Source organism: Onychostruthus taczanowskii, unplaced genomic scaffold (assembly GCF_017590055.1).
Source record: "Onychostruthus taczanowskii isolate IOZ18803 unplaced genomic scaffold, ASM1759005v1 scaffold39, whole genome shotgun sequence".
NCBI lineage: Eukaryota > Metazoa > Chordata > Aves > Passeriformes > Passeridae > Onychostruthus > Onychostruthus taczanowskii.
The window spans coordinates 3,620,993-3,641,506 of NW_024501348.1; the positions used below are offsets into that span (position 1 = coordinate 3,620,993).

At 40.2% G+C, this 20,514-nt stretch overlaps 1 protein-coding gene across 2 annotated transcripts; it reads left to right on the forward strand.

The window, feature by feature from the left end:
- The first annotated feature begins 288 nt into the window (after positions 1–288).
- On the forward strand, positions 289–19,779 carry RRAGD (Ras related GTP binding D). 2 transcript variants are annotated; one of them, XM_041412438.1, is made up of 8 exons: positions 289–469; positions 977–1,055; positions 7,002–7,297; positions 7,718–7,917; positions 8,832–8,946; positions 14,702–14,844; positions 16,613–16,761; positions 18,685–19,779. In XM_041412438.1, exons 1-8 carry the CDS (start codon positions 401–403, stop codon positions 18,834–18,836), a joined length of 1,203 nt encoding a protein of 400 aa, XP_041268372.1. In that variant the 5' UTR covers positions 289–400; the 3' UTR covers positions 18,837–19,779. The 2 variants fall into 2 exon arrangements, with proteins under 2 accessions (XP_041268372.1, XP_041268373.1); XM_041412439.1 differs by lacking the exon at positions 289–469 and having other exon boundaries at positions 977–1,053.
- The last annotated feature ends 735 nt before the right edge of the window (positions 19,780–20,514 follow it).

Genomic DNA, 20,514 nt, shown 5'->3' on the forward strand with positions numbered 1-20,514 from the left:
ACTGGACTCGATGATACCAAAGGTCTTTTCCAACCTATTTGATTCTGTGACTGTAAGGATTCTGAGCAGGGATGCGTGTAATAGAAACGCCAGGTGCCATCTCGGTGCTGCTGCTGCCGGGCACACCTGGCCATTCCGCTCCCCCACCGCGGCGCCCCGCACGCCAGAGGCAGCGCCTCGCGTGTGCACCGCTCCCACGGGCGTCTCTCGGGACAGCAGGGCCGGGGCGAGCGGCGGCGGCGCTCGGACCCGCCGGGGAGCCCACAGCGCCCGGCTATGCCCGCCGGGGGAAGGAGGGGAGCGGCGGCGGGCGCGGCGCCAGCGCGGGACCTGCGCCCCCCGCGCCCCGAGCCTGCCGCAGGCAGAGGGGCCGCGGAGCCCCGTAAAGAGCGCGGCCGGCATGAGCCAGGTGCCGAGGAAGCTGCCGGAGGAGGAAGAGGGGGACGAGGAGGAGGAAGAGGAGGAGGAGATCGTGGGCGGAGAGCCGAGGGACAGCACCGGGCTCGGAGAGGGCTGCGGAGTAGCGGCCGGCAGCGAGTGCGGGTGTGGAGTGAGGCGGGGCGGGGGCCGGGGTGAGGCCGGGACGGTGGCGGGGGACGCAGGGCCGCCGCCAGGAGGTGAGGTTTGGCGGCCCGCGGATGTGGGTCAGGGAGGAGGCGAGGCTCCCCGCGGGGTTTGGGGCACGAGGGGAGCCAGGGACAGGGTGCGGGGAAAGACGAGGCGTCCAGAGGGAGGGCAGGCCCAGTTGGAGACGGGGTTGGGCGCTGGGAGGCCGGGCGGAGCGAGGATGCTGCGGAGGTGGCCATGGGAAGAGCCGGGACGAGGACAGCGTGCTCGGTGGGTCAGAGGGTGCAGGGAGCTCCGAGGAAGGAGCAGGGCAAGGCTGACAGGTATCAGGAAGCGTTGGGAAAGAGGGAGGAGGCAAAGGGAGTGCAGGCAAAGTGTGTGTGTGTGTGTAGAGGAAGAGGAGGAGGAGATCGTGGGCTTGGCGGGCTACGCCGACGGGGCCGAGTCCTTCTCGGACGGCGACGCGGAGAGCGGCGGCGATGAGGCGTGTGAGTGCCGCTCGCGGCGGCCGCAGCGGCACCGGGGGCGGCGGGGAGCGGCGGGGCGGCGGCGTGTGTGTGTGTGTAATTTCTCATCAGTATTCTCCAAGTCTGGGGTGAGAGTTATTAGTTATTAGAGGCCACAGCTTGATGATGTGACCCCAGTGTGCCAGGGGTGGGGGGTTGGGTGTCACGCTATAAAAGGCAGCGGCCACACGCTACTCTGTGTCTGGGGCTGCTCCGCAGCTGCGAGTGTCAGTCCCACAGTGGCAGGCTCTGCTAAATGTCCGTCTGTCTGTGCTTGTGAGGAGCCGCCTTACTCACTGCATGTCCGTGTCAGTATGGATGGTGATGCTGAGAAGGACGGGCTTACCAGGAAAAGCAGTCTCATTCAGTAGAAAAAGGAAATGCCAGCTCAGAGCCTGTTGCGTTCATTCAGAGCCTGAATTCATTCTTCTGAGACATATTTCACAAAGGATCTTGGAGAACTGTCAGTATCACAGGATAAAAAAAGAAGTGCTTTTTTATAAGAACATAATAAAAGACCACATGTTTTAAGTCTAATTTGATATTAGCGTGTGGAACCCTTCTCCTTAAAGGCCCAGTCCTCCAGGCTGCCATGAGAGGTGCTGCATTGACTATGTAATGTAATTTTGGGGAGTGGAGGAAGGTCAGTGCTTTGAGTGTAAGTCTTCATGGTTAAAAGCTATAGGAATGTTAGCCTGTAAGAGCTACAACTGAGATTAATAAAGTTTTACTTGAACCTGCTAAAGAATTGCCTTCATTTTTATGCAAAGAGAATAAATTTTAATGTGATTCTTTAGTGCTACACTAACTTAGTATTTTCTGTAGAGAAGTAACCCATATACTGTCTTCAGACAAATTCATTTGGATATTTTTGAATAGGAACTTGTTAGACTGCTAAAAATTGCAGTTGTTTCTTTACAGTATATTGTACTTCACAGAAAGGAGCCTTTACATCCTGAATAGCAAAAGAAGACAGTCCATGCAGGGACTATTTTGCACAGGATTAAAACAAAAATATGTTTTAACTGTACAGATTCCCTGCTTTTCTGTTTCATTTTGAATTATCCAGAGGAAGAGACAGACAACATCTGAAATGGAGGGGGCTGGGGTTTGGGTCTGTGTTTTGTATTACACTGGGCTGCAGGGCAGGGGGCTTTCCCCTTTTTTTTGTCCCATCTTCCTGGCTCTGTACAGCAAGTAATCCAAAATTCAGTGTCACTGCCTCGACTTTTCTACAAAGAAAGAATGAAAAGGGCAGTATAAGAAGAACAGCTTCAATGCATGGCTGTTGAGGAGAGAAACCAGGCTTAAAAGTAAAAGCATAATTTTTTCTTGTAAGTATGCAGAAGATTTCAAAACTTCACATTGTTCATTCACCCTATACTGCGTTTGTGTCTCCAGCTTTGGTGCTGAAACCATGGCTCTTGTCCTTTGTTTACACTTAGGGTCATATTCAGAGACCTTAAAACACTTAAATTTACATAAAGCCTAGTCATATTTTTTATAAATGCAATTCAAAAGTGTTTAGAAGCAGGAAAGCCCTCTGCAGAGTGTCCAAGGAAGTGGCTTTAAGACATACCCCTGCACAGTGCCGCACTTGTGGCAGCGTGGAGCCTGGTCTTCTGGAAAAGACACTTCTGAGTCTTTTCTGTAGCCACAAGAATTTCTTTCCACCAGGCGTTTCTGCAATGTCTATGAACCCACATTAGCTGAACACCCTTCTTCATTGCATACAAGCTTTTTCTGTTAACTCTTTAGTCTCAGGCCATCTGTTAGCATTGAAGATGTTTAGTGTTTTGTAAGGGCATTGTCTTGACAGCAATCCAAAGTGTTGCAAATACCACAGTCACAGCAGTACTGGAAATGCTACAGGAATAATGGGTTTGAAGGTAAGAGTAGAAAGTTTGGGACTGCTACCTCTCCTTTACACAGAAATAGTTAAAACTTAATATAACTGAATTAGTGGGGGAAAAAAAATCCTCATTAGCTGGTTCAAAACTAGACTCAGAGGCTTGTTACCTTGCAGATGGTAACATGAGCAAAAGAATTCCTTTTGGCTTTATGTTACTTGAACAGATGAGCTGTGATGTTTTATTTGGATGTTTGAAAGCTGGTGGGATGTACAAGAACGTGGCATCCCCATCCCATATGCCCACAAAGCATGGGTAGTCACCTTCTTTGGCAATTAATTGCAACTGATGTGGAATTCAGGATGGGCTTCAAAAACTGTTTTAGTTATCTCTATATATCTAATAGCATAAAGGAGATACTAAAGTATTCGTTGTGTACTGGTGAGACAGGTCGGGACTGCTACGTGCGGTTCTCAACTCCTCGGAGCTGTGCTCTTCTGCATGTTGCAATGCATGCAAAACGCACTTCAGAGGCAAGGACACAGCTGTGGTTAACAGAAGTTTTGTAAGGAATAGAGTGCTTTTCTGGGGGAAAGTGCTTTTAGGTTTGTTGAGTTAAATTTGTGAATGCTTCAAAGGAATGGCCTCTAACCAGCATAGCTTCTGTTCTTTATGGCTGCTTAGCAAAGTTGAAACATGAAGGGAGCTGTTGATATACATTAGAGACTGGCATTTTACAACATTTACTCTTTGCAAAAGTGAATGAAGCAGGAAATGAGTGGCATCTCACAATAGGGAAAATTATCTTTCCCGTTATAGAACAGAGAAGAGTTTAGTGTTTCTCTTGGGCATATTATGATCTCACTCAGTAACCTAGTCTGGGAAGTTGCAGTGATACATCTACTGGCATTTCTGTGGCAAATTAAAAAAGGAGTTGTCATGTACTCCTGCAGAGGAATGTGGGCAGGCAATGCATCGTCCAATTCCTTTACATATAAGGTAATCTCTTAACTCTCTCTGAGAGGGAAGTGCTTAGAAGCCTTGCTATCTCGTCAGGTTTGGATGATACTCTTACATTTCCCTGTCTTTGAACTGGCAGGATTTCAAAAGCTAAGTAACAGTCTTACTAGCAGAAGAGCTTGTCTTCATTCTTCTCATTGCTAATTCTGTTTGCAGTTGCAACTGTATTTTTTTTTAGTATGGCTCTAATAGAAAGCAATTTCCTGCTATTAAGCATTACAATCAGTAAAAATCTAACAGCCTGGAATAATTTAATACCACAATGTAAAAACTCCCAAATTATTTAAAATATTTCTTCAGATATATGTGGTTTTTTAGGTTGTTTCTCAAATAAAAGGGACTTAGGTATGTAGCTTGTGCTCTGGTTGTCTCATCAGTGGTCAGAATCTTGGAAACTGCTGTCCACCTTCAACAAAATCTGAACAAAAGATGTCTCAATGATTATTAAGTTCCCACAAGTTTGTGGAAAATTGGCATTCAGAAGAGAGGAGAAAGCTAAATGAAGTGACCTCAGAGGGCCAAGTGAGCAGTTTTGTGTGTTCACTGTGACAGCAGCTGGCAGACGGGTGTAGACAGTGTAGCCAGCTGAAATGTGCTGAGCTCCAGATCAGCCACAGCATGTCACATCTATTATTTGGAGGAGATGTCATAAGACATACAGGAGGAAGTTGGTGTTATTGTGGTGGGAAGAGGAAGGGGACACAAAGTACAAATCCATGGCAGATGAGACTTTGTAAGTTCAGTTGCATACAGAGCAAATGGGAGGCTTTTTTTGAAACATGCAATAAAGCCTCAACTTGAAGACTGTTCTTTACAGGCTTTTATAAAGTCTTTATAAAGCTTTGAATAAATTATTTTCTCTTCTGATGGCAAAAGCCAGAGTGAGATGAAGGATACACCATTAAATGTTGCATATTTGGTTTCGTTTATTGATAAGACTGTATCCCCAAAACATTAAATATTTTTACATCATCTTAGAGCAGATGTTTATTATTTTTTTGGAGGTGTGAAGTATTGCAGTCATGTTTCTCCCAGGAGGTAGTACCTCTGTTCAAGTTGATGGGAAGAGTAGAGGAGCACGTTGATGTCAGTTTCTTACTTCATAAATTTCTTGTGTGTAGATCAGCAGAAGTGGCCATTGCTGTGTTTATTGGATGAGACTCTTACAGAGTTAGCTACCCCTGTTCTGCTTGAAAGCGTTTCCCGTGTTCACCTGTTCCTGCCTGGCAGTGTTCATGTGTGATAATTAACAAGAACACAGTAAGTGGTAATACCTGCCATGGTCTTTCAATTGTATTTGAAATGGACAGGATCCCTCCGATAATGAGTTGAAAACTTCTGTCAGTCACTGGTGACACGGACCTGCACTCAGTGGCACAACCTCTCACAAGCCAGTAGATGGTGCCAGGAGATGTTTTATGCTAACACTGCAATCTCTTCAGTTTGAGAAGCCCTACTTCTCTGTCACTCAAATTTGGGAGGCACAAACAGTCGTGGACAAAGTTCTGTACCCTCCTGGCAGACATACTGTGCTCCTTTGTTTCTGAAAGCTGTAAATGAGGCTTCAGGCACACAAGAAAATGCAAGATGTGGTCACCACCCCTGGGTGCAAAACATGCTTCTAGGCAAAGGATTCCTTTAAGCTTTCCATCTTTTTTTTTTGGCTGATAAGACTATGTAATAAATTGGCAGGTTCAAATTGTTACTGAGGTTTCTTGTTTTGGATTTTCATATTTTGGGAGTAAAGCTGACCACATATGCAGGGCATATTCAAGAATGATGCATGTAAATAAATGTGTGCCTGGAAAGTTTTGCAATTCAAAACTTATCCCAGCAGAAAAAAAAAAGAAATGCAATTATGTTGTGCTGTGAAGTATGATCTGAACAGTCTGTGGTGCAGTGGATAGGAGAAGGTCTACCAAACATCACTGCATAGTATGTTTAGCCTGTTGTGTGATCAGTATTTTAAACCTGACCTCTGTGTACTCTGAGTTGTACTCTGTGGATTTAGCACTGACAACTCATTTTTTGGTGCTGCTTGTGTTTGACACTGCAGAGTCACGGAGGTGTTTCAAAGCTTTTTACATATAAGGGCAGTGCCATTTCACCTCAGCACCAAAGGACATTTCAAAGTTATAGGCCAACTAGATGCAGCAATTTAGACTTTTTGGGTGAAGCTAAAGTTGCTGTGCCTATCAGAATGGGTAGCTATACATTCATGTCCTTACAGATGTAACAGCATAGTTTACTGTTGTAGCTACTTGATGCTGATATAATTGCATCAGCACCAGAAAAAGTAGTGCCAGTTTCAAACTGGGGTAGGTAACACAATGAAACCCCTGTGTTCCCAGGCCTTTGTTTTGCAAATAGGCAGATGATATGCTGTAATCTTATTTATTGAATAACAAACCTTTACAGCTTGTAATACAAATTGCTGAGCAGCAGGTGAAATCCTAAGCACCTTAGAAAAGGACTCCTCATGAGCTCAGTACTGTAAGCAATGTAGAAGCACTGTGTGCCTGCTGAGTTGAGCTCTTCCTGTAGCTCCTTGCATGTGTGATTTCATTTATTAGTTTATTTATTGGTTGATTTTAGAGAAAGGAAGCCCTCAGGTAGAAAGATCATGCAGAGGTACTTAACAGAGTCTTACTCTGTTCTTCCAGCATTGTGATGTAGCTATCTGCTGGAAACAGTATCTGTTATCAGATGATACTCTTTTAAAGGAGAATATATGTGGCATAGTGTCAATTAGAGTAAAATTAGGTATTTAAAGATGTCTGTGTGTGATAACAGATTTTTCACATACAAACAGAGCAGTCAAACCTTCTGTAGTTTCTGTCTTGGAGGTGAGAAGTAGATTTTCTGATAGTATACTCTAAGGGGCAAATAATTCAAGTCAAAATGCCTGTGGCACTGCTCTCTAAGCTTAAACATTGTTAACATTTGCATAAATTAATATAAAAATTCCATGAAAATAAATACCAAATGCATGTTATCTGGCAGTTACTAATTATATTGCCATAGTATATTCCTTTTCTTCTTGTGTGATTTTATTCAGTTTTGGATTTCAATGATCCCTTCAGTACTGAAGTTAAGCCAAGAATCCTGCTCATGGGATTGAGAAGAAGTGGAAAGAGTTCCATTCAGAAAGTTGTCTTTCACAAAATGTCGCCGAATGAGACTCTCTTCTTGGAGAGCACAAACAAGATCTGCAGAGAGGATGTTTCCAACAGCTCCTTTGTCAACTTTCAGATATGGGATTTTCCTGGGCAAATTGACTTCTTTGACCCTACGTTTGATTATGAGATGATTTTCAGAGGCACTGGAGCACTGATATTTGTTATTGATTCTCAGGTAAAAAAAGGGGCTTTAAGCTATTTTTTTCCCTTCCTTCAGGAATAGACAAATGGGTTGGAAAGCACAGGGCTTTTCAAAGCAAATAAATAATCTACATCACAAACACACATTAAAAGAAGTCATTAGAACTTGAAGAGCAGCTTGGCTATCTTTAATCTCTCTCTGCAGTGTGTTTGGAAGTTAACTAATTTGTTTTAACATCTCAAGGTTCTTGCTTAGATTCCTAAGTGCTGACAGCATGAGATTGGTGCACATGCTGGATGTAGGGTCAGGCTTCTACTTATAAAACATTAAAAAAATCAAGCTGCTGTTGAGCTGTAGTACTATTTAAAACCAAGTATCATAAAATATAATATATATATATATTTTTTTTTTTAATACTTTCCTAAGTTGTAGCTCTTCTTTTTCCTTTATTAGGATGATTATATGGAAGCATTAGCTCGGCTGCATCTTACTGTGACCAGAGCCTATAAAGTGAATCCAGATATCAACTTTGAAATCTTTATCCATAAAGTGGATGGTTTATCTGATGACCATAAGATTGAAACACAGAGGGATATTCACCAGAGGGCAAATGATGACCTTGCAGATGCTGGATTGGAGAAGATTCACCTCAGGTGAGAAAAGTTGCTGTGCAGATAATGCTAAAGAGGAGAGTTAGCATGTTCTGTCCTCTTGAAGCAGCAGGCAACATGCTTTTGATATATGAAGGAAAGGGATAATCAGAGATATCCTATTTATGATTGCTGTCTTGAAGGGAAAGATGGGGAGCTGCTTAATAACAGATGACAAACTTGCCAGATCAGGTTTTGCTGCAGTTGCTGTCTTGAAATAAGTTGGCTTGGACAGTGACAACAACCAGTAGAGTTCCAGGCCACGGAGTGTGTATGCCACCACATCACTTTTGCCTTCTTTGAAAGCTCTGCCACATGGTCCCCTCCCAGTCACTCATCCCCACTGCTGCAGCCTGCATGGAGCTGCTTGGGAGGACCTGTGCTGTATCTTTGCCTTGTGTCTTCTGGTAAAAGTCCACAAGTAGTGGACTTCGCAGGCTGGCAACCAGAGGACATCAAGTTGTCATGGCTTTCTTAGCACTTTAAAACCAAGTACAAATATATTAAAAAGAGAGGCCTGCTCCATGAACATGTCAGCTCTTTAGAGCTCTCAACTACTCAACTGCATCACTGCACTGATAAATGGGTCCAAAAAGTAGATCACAGTAGGTATACCCAGTAATACTCCTCTCCTGAAATTTGATAAATATTTTTGTAAGAATACCAGTGTGGGAGTTACATTAAAAAGTTGTACATTGAGTTCTAGGTTTCACTGTCTAGGCTGTTTTTTTGGTTTTTTTTTAATATAGAGATTAAGTCCTGTGTTTCAATTATATCATGACTTTTGATCACAGGAGGTAATTGCATTAGTGTAGGCACTTACTGTCTGACAATATTTTATTTCACTCATGTCATGAAAGGTACATCATGTTCACAGTATGTGGCTAAAAGGAAAATGTGGTGACATTTTTTTCCAGCTTTTATCTGACAAGCATATATGATCATTCTATATTTGAAGCATTTAGCAAAGTGGTACAGAAACTGATTCCACAGCTCCCAACACTGGAAAACCTGCTTAACATCTTTATTTCAGTAAGTACTTACTATGTCCTTTGTTTGTAGATCTGGCTGTGTCCAACATGCATGTTCAGATACTCTGTTCACTGCCTTCTTAGAGATCATGAGCAATGTGAAATCTTAGAGAAATTATCAGAACTTAGTTGAAATGCACCTCCATGCAGCTTGGCATCACCTCCATGTCTATTAAACAGCACCAATGAGCTGCTGAGATACTCAGAGTATTTCCTAGTCGCATAAAGTGAGTTAGCTGCCATCACTTTTCTGCTCATAACATCAGTCTGAATGTTGCAAAAGTCTGTGCTGCATGTATGTGTTGAAGTTGCACTTAAACCTTGTATGAATAAATATTTAAAGGAACATAATCTAGTCTGACCTCATATGGGGAACTGTCTGTAGTGCTTCCCAGAATTAATTTTACTTTGTATCAGAAAGTTTACTGAGCTTAAGAAAATCTTCTTATGTCATGAAATTTTTAGACATAGAGTCCACCACAACTTTCACTGCTTCCACAGTTACTCTGAAGGCCAGTTAGGGAGTTTTGTATATCTAGTGGTTTATTACCACTGTGGAAGAGGTTGCTTGCTCCACTCTTCCTGTATGTCTGATCCCTTCCTTTCCTTTGTACTGGCTCTGACATTCACTTGTTCCCTCATGGGGTTACTATACCATGCACTTATGCACTGTTTAATTTAGTTAAAAGCAGGTGACAGAGGAGTCCAAGATGCTCTTGTTCTGACACAAGGTAAGAGATGGAAACATGGGGCAGTGAGTGAAGGGAAGCACAGTGAGTAGTTTGTGAAAAGGGGAAACTCCCTATTTTAGTGATCGTTATATCAGGTCATAGTGCCTCCGAAAACTGCACCCTTTCTCACAATATTCCAATTCTGTGCTTAACATCTAGCACTAGTTTCTGAAGCTTCAATTTCCAAGCAAGATACTTTGTTGTGTCTTCTTGGGATTTTGATGTAAGAAATTATTTAATATCATTCAACAACTTGTAAGATAAAATTAGACTTCATGGTTTCTCAGCGTCAAAATGGAGAGAGATAAAAGTTGGATGTGACAGGGAAAGCTAGGAATAGGGGAAGGTCATTCCAAAACTTTTTCTCTTACTATTAAACAGAACATTTATACTGTTTCATAAGAAATAGTTTGCTACAAAGATCTGTTTCTTCCAAAACAGCTGGACTGTATACCAGTTATTATCATGTAGTCTCAAAACTCCATGAGAGAAAGGTAATGGAGAAATGATGACAACAATTCTAGAGCAGTTTGGTAGTGGTTTTGGCACACAGTCTTACAGAGAAAGCTGGCTAAATAATAGTCTTCCCTGTGCCAGAGCAACTGCAGTCACTCTTTGTGAGTCAGATCTGTATGGAGTCTCCTCACTGTTTGGAGTTGGTGAAGGGTTTGTACAGAGACTCCACATGAACTGAGCACAGGCAGCTTCCTGAATGACTGATGACAATTGCTCGTGTGTCTGGAACATCCAGCTCCAATCACACCTATAATATCAGGTATAGTTTGTAAGGAAGAAAAAGTATTTCAAATAAATGGGATGTCCAGAAAAGTGAGGGAGGTATGCTATTTCCCCTGTTCAGTATGGGAAAAGTCTCAGACGGTTTCTTTGCTCCAACTTCTAAATGACCTAAGGCCATGTGTAGCTGCATCACCATGTCCTCAGCATGCTTGCTGTTTTAACAAGTATCTTCTGTCTGTAGACAGAGAGACTCAGAATGATTATTTGCAACCACAGGAAGATTAAACATCATTCTCCCTCATACAATTAGTTAGGGGGTGCCTCTTTACCTTGGCAGCTTAGTAACAACAAATTTTGGCATGGATTTTGGTCACGCCTTACCTCAGGAAGCCAATGCGCTGCAGATCAGGGCGTGGGTGTATTCGTGTTCTACTTTTGAGTTTGCAGCAGCATTCACGAGGAAGTGCTTTCATTTATGCCACAGAGACTTCCAACACAAAAAGCTGACGATTACAGAAATAGATCTGCGATCACTCTTAAGTTCACAGCAGGTTTTTCCCAAGTTTATAACGCCACAGTGTGTGAGCATGTTTGAGCAACCATCAGTGCGATAATACTGCTTCAGCATTCTTTAATGTAACAGCTTGTAAGTCATTAAATAACTGGCACTAAAAATCCGCATTAATCTTATCTGACTAACACACCAGCTTCATGTAGAAGGATGCCTGTTTCTTAATTACCGTGGCCTTAACCAATCAAGTTGTGTGACATGGGAAAGTGTATTTTCATTTGAGGGTTGTTTGGTTTCTTTTGAGGGATATTAAAAAGTATGTATTAAGACAAACAATTATTATAGTAAAAACAAAACTATATACAGTTTTGATTATTTAATGATTTAAATTTTGTAATCTGTAAATTCAAATGTAGTGATAAAAATTAATTCATGACATCTGCTGTGTGATTAAGGCTTGTTTAAATAATTCCCCAAAATTCATTACTAACTGGATGTGACTGGCAATATCCTCTTAAATTCTTTTGAGAGTCACTTTTTAGGGCCAAATTCTGGCTTACTTTCATACATTAAAGACAGAAAAAGATAGGACTGCTTACCTATCCTGGGAATTGGAGGAATACTACCACTTTTACTGAACCCATTCTATTTAAGGAATAGAAACTATCTTCTATATCATCACATCCCATATAGTTGAGAGACATGGTTTGAATTTCAAGTACCTCACGGTTTTTACCTATCCAAAATAAAATCTCATATATTCATTGCAGATTTTTCACAATGAATCTCTTGGTTCAGATCAATGGAATATTCTTACATGAATTCAGAGTGCCTTTAGCACATGTTGCGTCTTCTCTGCAGACTGTAGGGTTGTGTCAGAGAGAGCTGGTGTTTATTCATACCCTGCTCTCATTTAATCAATGGCAGCCTTTCCTTTAGTAAGGAGCCCACCAGCTCCAGTAACAGAAACAATTGATTTCTTATTGTAGTTTTCCCTAAGCATTAATGATGTAATGTCTCTTTGAATAGTACTTTAAATCCACCTTTTCCTGGTTTTTTATGGCTTTTTATTATTGTTTCTAGCATTTCTGTGTGGGTTCTTTTGTGGGCTAGGGGTAGGAGGTGGAGGGTGGAGTGTTGAGTAGTTTCCACACAAAAATTCTGGGAAATCCTTTGACTTTTCGGTTACAGTTGTACTAAAAACCCCGGCAAATGAAATATTTGAAGGCATGCGGGTAAATTTAGTGGTTACTACTCCTGGCAGTCCATCCTACTGTTTCACAGAGGTTTCTGTCACCATACAAAGTTCTAAAGAAGCAAATACGTGCAGTTTCTCAGCAGGTCCTACCACAATGGATCAGTTGCAATTGAAAACAAGCATAGTTTAAGTTAAGAGACCAATTTCTGCCCTTACACCAGCAGATGTAACTGCTGGCATGGCAAAATGTCTCAAGACGTTCATGGCAAACATTCAGAAAACTTTCTGAACTGTCACTGCAAGTACAGGCAGGCTGCAGCACCTGGAGCTCTGAGATGAAAAAATCACTTCTCATTGTTAAATGTTATTATATTGTCACTGGCATCTTAATAATTTAAAGTGCATCTTACCTGTACAGCTGAAATTGTTGCTATGTCTCTCTTTTTGTAATACAAAACTTTGTAATTGACTTCTCATGAATGGCACTGCAGGGCTCAAGTTTCAGCTTCTTCTTTCTGAAATGACTTGTATTTTCAAATACAATTTTGGCAATGAGTTACAGCTATGTACTTACATAATATTTCAAAAGAGCCTTGTAATTAATCTTATTTGACAGCATCTGTTGAACTGTGTGAGGTGCTGTCAGAATTACTATTTTAAAAATAAAATTACAGAACTCCCGTATGTGGCCAGAACAACCAGCTTGAATATGCTTACATTTTTGTTCTTTGTGCTCAAAGAACACAGACTCATAGAACCCTGTAGGCTGAAAGGGACCTTTAGAGATCAGCTGCTGCTCAGAGGCAGGCCAGTTACAGCAAGTTGGTTATGGCTGGGTCCAGTTCAGCTTTGTGCATTTGGAAGGATAGAAATGCTACAAACGCTCAGGTCAGCATATTCCCAATCCTTCACCACTCTTCTGTTATTTTTTTTTCTTGTATCGAGTCAGAATTCCAGCCTATGCCTTTTGGCTTTTGTCCTTCAAGACTGTAGTTCTGAGAAGAGCTTGGCTCTGGCTCTGGCTTCTCTGAACCCTTACATTAGGTATTTGTAGATAGCAATAAGTCTTCTCGTCTTCAGGTTGAACAAAGCCATTTTTCTGAGACTCTCCTTGTACATTCTGTGCTTCAGCCCATTTACCTAAGGTATCCACAGTGTATATATACTTTGTTTTTAATATTTGTTTTATTACTGACTTACTGAAATAGGCCACTCAGAGAGTCTTTTCCATTATGAAACACAAGAAATTCACCTCTATACTCTGTTATTACTAATGGATGTTTGCAGCCTTAGCTCTGTGTGCAGTGATGGAAGAATGATACCTCTTTAAGAAGAAAATGCCCAAAATACTCCTGTCCACTGTTCAATAGCATATCAGGAAATATGGAAAGCAGGAGAGTCACTTTAGTTGCTTAACTATGTGTTAAATAGTTGACTTAGAAAGGAAGGAAGAAAAAATGGAAAAGTTCTGTAACTGTACAAAAGAAGCTGAAACTATTAAAACTTGTTAGGGATTTTCAGTGTGGGTTTTGGTGGTTACAGAACTACTGTGACAGCAGTCCCAAACCATGTTAAAATGGGAATCTCATATATGGAGACAGTTCAGTTGGATGGAGAAATTTGCTTGTCTTCCCATATAGATTGATACTGAAGAGTATTTTATAGCTTGTGCTTTAGCAATACTGGGGAATTGCCCTTTTTTTCATGCTGGGACAGCTGAGCAGGTGTAATCCTTTGACATCAGCCAGCAAGGCTACTGTTTTCAGTTAAGAAGTACACTTTTTTTTTCCAGGAAGCAGAGGCTTATGGCAGTTTACTTTATCTACACAAAGAGTAAGAGCATTCCTGGCTAGCTTCTCAGAGCTGTGAATACGATACATCTCCAGTGTGGAGAGCGTCTTAATCAGCTTGGCAGGATCACAGGAGCATAGCTGGCATCATTTTAGCATGCCTTAGCACTTTAAACATGGCTTTAACTACCAGTGCTGCATGAAACCTGAAGGCACCATCACTGTGCTGGTCTCTCTCCTGTGATCCTAGAAGATGTTCTACAGACATCTTCTGTAGAACAGCTACAGAGTGCAATGAAAGAATTTCTAAATTTCCTTGGAAATCAGTTCCTGAGCAATACTGTCTTCTTTGTCTGTCAGCGTATTCTTTCCCTTGTTTCTATCTTCTCATATGCCCACTTAGAATAACTTTAGATTACAGCTTTCTTTTATGTCTGTTGATACAATTAAAACACCAAAATCTTGAACTAGGAAGATTTTTCTGCTCCCCCCTTGCCCCCCCTCATTTTCCACTGAAAAGAAATCTCTCCAGGTGGAGCAGTTTGGGAGTGTCACTTGGCATTATGTCTGCTCAGAGGCAGAAAATGTTGGAAGGTTTGTGAGCATTGTGGTTTGCTACAAACACAACAGTGCTGTATGTACAATTCTTTCAAAATGAGCTTGATTGCAATTTAATTTCTTTAGCCTAGACTTTTTGTATAACAGGCAAGTAAGGGAACAGAAAAGCTTGGGATTAATTTGAAAACATGGATTCCACTTTATTTTTCTTTTTTTCTTCTCTTGAATAGAATTCTGGGATTGAAAAAGCATTTTTATTTGATGTAGTCAGTAAGATCTATATTGCAACAGACAGCACTCCAGTGGATATGCAAACTTACGAGCTCTGCTGTGATATGATAGATGTTGTGATTGACATTTCTTGTATATATGGGTAAGTAAATTGTGAATGTTTTCCATAAAGCTGTGTACTGAGAATCTAAATAGCCTTAAAATTCCAGTGATGTGTGTATAAACAATAATGAGAATGGGTAATTTGCCAGGACAGGGAAGGAGAAAATGGCTGGCTTCTGAGGGACTGATCCTTCCCAGCAACAAGCATTCGGTCTCTTTTGTGAGCATCTTCCCCTTTCTATGCTAATAATTTTATTTGGAGGAAGAAGTCAGAAGAAACCAACCTAAAATAAAAGGAAACATCATCTTTTTATTCCCTAGGGATGAAATCAACAGAAGGATGCCTCCTGTTTTACAAAGAAGTGGGGCCATATTTAGTTTAATTTAATAGCCAGTGTCCTCTAATAGCCTCAGAGAGTTGTTTCATTCTCAGTTCAGTTCTCTGTCCTGTGTTCCCTACATGACCTTTCAAACCCTTCTGGGTTTTTTTTTCAATTTCCCCTTCTTGCACATTAGCAAGTGTAAATCTCCTGGGCTGGCATGTACATCTCCTTGCAAGTTATGTGTTCAGTGGCTTGGCCCTTGGCCAAATGTAATGCTAGCCATTCCTGGGAAAGGCAGGGACCCATTAACAATTATTGCACTAAGATGCTTGCACTTGGAGGCCAATGCACAACATGCTTAGAGAGTGGAAGGCTGGGCTAGCTTTGCATTTGTACCCACTGACAGACTTCTTGCACTCTTGCAGGAGGTACAAGGGAGAGTCCTAGTGCACATGTGCAATAAGCACTGGAACAATAAACTGTTGAATACTTAACCTAAAATCTCTGAAGTTTGTATATTCTACCATGTGTTTCAGATTTTGGAGTCATCACTTTAGTAACCGTGTAAGAACTTGTTTTACAGAGGTATAAAATAAAGGATGCTGATTTTTGAAAAGAGAAAGATTCTGCTGTGTAGTTCAAAGGAGTGTGCATTTAATAATTATCTGTACAACACCACTTGTGGGGCTCTTTATTTACAAGATACCATTCTGCCACTGTGCTTGTGTAGCCATTTAGCATTTATCACCAGAGATCTGCTTGCCATTTTTTAGCTACAGCCTAAAGACGGTACTACAATTAATTTTTTGTCCTCTGTTCCTGGAGCATCTGTGGAACTTGCCACTTTAATATATTATTGAGACAATTGTTCTGGGAGGTTGGTGATAACTATCCATTTAACAATATCTGTGCGTGCATTCCGGAATGAGGATAAAATTACAATGTTACAATGTACAAAAACATAATACAGAGATCATAATGACACAGCATCTGTGAATGAGAAATCTCTTTTCATAACATGATGTTGCAAAAGCCAACATCTCATGAGGAAAGTCTCGTGATGTCTTATACTATCAGTCAGCTGCTACCAGTCAAGCAAGGTTACTGGGTTTGGAGTTATCAGTACAGACCTACTGTTTCACATGTTTTTGATAAGTCATAATATAAAGCACTGATTAAAAGAAAAGCAGCCTTGTAGTAAATGCGTGGTGACTTACTGAGATAAAAATAAGTTTCCAGTTCAGGCACTTGGCAATCAAACTATCTGATTTCTAGCCCCAGATTTGAGGTTTGGTGTGTGATGTGATAAACAATCTCTTTGTCTTCTTAGTTTACTAGTGTGTAGTTTGAAGAAGAGTCTCCCTGAAAATGAAGATTTCATAAAGTTTGAGATTCTTTGGTGAACCAATGTAGCAGTACTTTTATTAGCTAATCTGGTGTCTTATATTTTCTTGTTTGTTTGTTTGTTTGAATACTGCTTTTTAGGCTTAAAGATGATGGCACTGGAACTCCTTATGACAAAGAATCAATGGCAATCATAAAACTCAATAATACAACTGTCCTTTATTTAAAAGAGGTGACAAAATTCCTCGCTCTTGTTTGTTTTGTCAGAGAAGAAAGCTTTGAGAGAAAAGGTATTTTCCCCTTTTCTAGTATTGCATTAATTTTCCCTTATATTAGTGAGTTAATGAATAACTGAGGTTGTCATTAGCTGATAACAGTTTCTAACTGTATCATAAATATTGAGGTAAGTACAGCTTGATAAAGCTTACATAACATTTTTGAAGGGATGAAAGTACTTGTGCAGGCATTAAGATGGGATGAAATCATAAATGTATTTGACAAATTTCTGATATGAAAGCATTTGAAAGTTTACATCCAATGCAGTAGAACTGCCACCTGCAACTGTACACTGTGTTAGTTTATCTTGACTGACACTGATTTGTACCTGTTGATACCAGCATACACATTTGGAACAGCTTGCCTGCCATAACCAAGGGAAAAATTTTGAAAGTGACTGAAAGAATGTTCTTGCTTTTCTTATATCTGAAAGGAGGCTTTTGAAAAATTGGATATTTAGGACCTAGTCCTATTTAGTGCTTTAATATTTTGCAGTTAAAATGCATAAAATTTCTGTCATCTTTCTGACCATGGTCAAAGTCAATACTGACCCCTTAGTTCATGACCTCTCTGCCCACTAGTATGATGTTCACTGAGTTGCTGGTCTTTGTAACATGCCTTGGGACCAAACCTCAGCAGTGGAAGAGCAAGCTGTCATCTGGGCTCGTGTGCCACATCCTGTGATAGTAATTTCACCAGTCAGTGTTGTGAACACAGCACTTGTGCCATGTCTGTTTGACAGCCTGGTGAGCTTTTAATAGAACTTAAACTGGTCAAATATCTCTTCCATACCCCTACCACCTTTATTGCCTATTAATGTTGGATGCAGTTGCTTTCTGTGAAAAGCATAAAAAGTGTTAATTCTGCATACTTACTAACAGCACTGTTTCAGAAAGACACCATGTTAAATAAACATCCATTAGGGTTTGTCTGTAACTGTGTGAGGTTGTTGTTTCTGCATAGCTGGGACACTTGGTAGCCTTCACTCTTCTGCAGTATGGTTCTGGTATTAGAATGGAGATGAGCTTTTTGTGCCTCATGAATTCCAAATAATATTTCATCTGAACTATAGTGAGACAAAAAACAATTTCTGGGAAAAAAAAAAACCAAAGTGTAACATGGTGGATTGAAACCACTTAAAAATATGCATCTCCTGTTAGGGAAACTGAAGTGGAAAATGCTGCAGTATGTGAGTTAAGAAAGCTTATGGTATTAATATTAAATGAGGTCATGAGCTCAGTACCAAAATTCTAAAATTATATTGTAGTATTACAGAATTGTAGTACTCAGTAAATCTTCCAATTGACTACCAATATGGCTTTACAGCTTTTCTGTGGGATTACATTCAGCCCACTAACATGGTAATGTTATCTGCCTATTATGTAAGTATCTAATCTAACAGCATGTCTATTGTGTTACTTTTTAATTACAGTGTAAGATGAAATAGAGCTGGCTGAGATTTGGTAATAGTTCTATCAAGTATCCATTTCAAAGTTTATGTATTGTCAAAAAATGAACATTTCTTGATTAATAGATGGCACTTATTTTTATTGCAGTTATTCTGTAAAGCAGATTTCCAAAGTGGCACCATATTTTATGAAAGATTTCAGTTTTTCTTCTGGTATACTGAGCACTTCTTCACAGCCCTTTATTAAATTAAGGATCTGTTATCTGCCAATGAACTTCTATTTGATTTCTCTTAAAATGTACAAGTATATATAGTAGCAGACGTTGTATCAAGCTGTAATGCTTACTGAATTATTGTATTTCTCAAATGTGCTTTTGCTTAGCACAGAAAAAACTCCTGGACAGTTCACTGAGTATGACCTCCAGACAGAGAGTATGGTATTTCACTAAACTAGAATATAAGCAATATTTTCATTACCTTATTTATATGAATGTCTTTATTAATATGTAAAACATTTCTGTCTCTGTAGGATTAATAGACTACAATTTCCATTGTTTTCGAAAAGCCATACAAGAAGTTTTTGAAGTAAGAATGAAAGTAGTAAGATCTCGAAAACATCAAAGCCACCTGCAAAAAAATAAAAGACCCACTCCCAATGGGACACCAAGAATGCCACTGTAACTGAGGTTTTCTGGCAATGTGGCAAGCAAAGTTTTCATGAAGTTGATGTGACTTCTGCATCTCATTGCACTGAGTGAAGAGGAAAACAAGTGGGACTGATGTATTATATGAATTTTCCCTGAACGTTCAGAAAGCACTGTTTAAATATTTTTATCCAATCAGTTTTTTTCATATAGTGAGCACTTTGAGCAAAATGTTGTATATATAAACATTGAGGTGAGCACTTGTAAGAATTTTCTTAATATATGCTGTAAAACTTTTTCATGCCATATTAAGAAAAAACAGCTGTGACAGAAATACTGGGTACATAATTTGCACTTTTTCATGTTTTCCTTGTGGACTTGGACTTTGATAAACTTAGTTTTTACGGTGATTTTGATGCATGGTGTCAGGTAAAATGTATGCTGTAGTTTATTTACCTGCTACAATCAAATTGGTTAGTAAACAATTAAGAAAACTTGGTACAATGCCTTTTTAAATTTGTGACAGCTAATACCTAACATTCATACAGATCTAATTTCATATATTTTTCAATTTGTAAACTGAAGAATAATATTGAAGTATTACAGCAATAAGCACCTTACCAGGGATCGTAACTGGTAGGTAAATATTAGCTTTTATAAAACAGGCTTTTGGCCAAATTTCATCCAGAGTTCTCCTTAACACTGGTCATGCCCTCTCTTGGGTCTGGTTTTATTATTTACCTCAGCATATACCACTAAAATATCTTTCTATAAAGATGATTGTTTTGTAAAATGGCTCTATGTTGCACTGGTATTTTTATAAGGCTTCAGAGGAGTATGTTGTATCTGTACAGCTGGATTTACATTGCTAAGTTTGTGTCGAGAGCCTGCACGTGTACAATTGGTGCAATGAAGAATCTGTATGTATTTCCACCCTGGCATTCTGATGTACTGATAAGTCATAAAGGTGTGAGCACTGGGTTCTGATTCCCTCTATCAGGGGTACATCTGTGATTGAAATCAAGATGAGACCATTAAAACGAGGACTGGACAGTCTACCTGCTGTAATAATCAGCGTACATCACCTTTTTATTTTAATATTGAACATGGGCAGATTTACCACAGGATCAGCCAGGACAGCAGAGGACTCTCAAACCTAAAAAGAAGTAACACTTACTTTTCATGTTCTGTATTCAGTGTTTTTGTTTAATTAGTGATACAAAATTATAATTTCTAGATGGAAGGGAAACTCTAATTTTTACCAATTGCATGCACTGTCTAATGGTTTTGTTGGCAGCTTTTGGGAGTGAGAAGAACTTGACCAGAATGGGAGGCAGCTTGCTGTACACCAGAAACAGGTAAGGGGAAATGTACCTTATTCACAGCTGATCTGCCCCTTGCCAGAATATCTCTGGGGGTGCACAGGAAGATAGAACCAATGGCTTTGTCAAGAGTTGTGTGATAAGTAATGCAGTTCTAGGGGCTCAGGAAGGTAAGAAATACTGATAATAGTGAAAATCACTGATCCTGGTGCTGGTGTGAAGAACAGTGACAGTACTGTAGTAAAATCAGAGTGTTTCAAAAACACAGAGTTCAAATTCCTTTAGGTACTGTCACCACCTATCATCTTAGTTGAGGGCAATTCTTCTGACTAGCCCCTCAGTTAAATTAATGCAGAGCTGTTTTCAGAGTTCACCAAAGCAGTGATAGCTAAG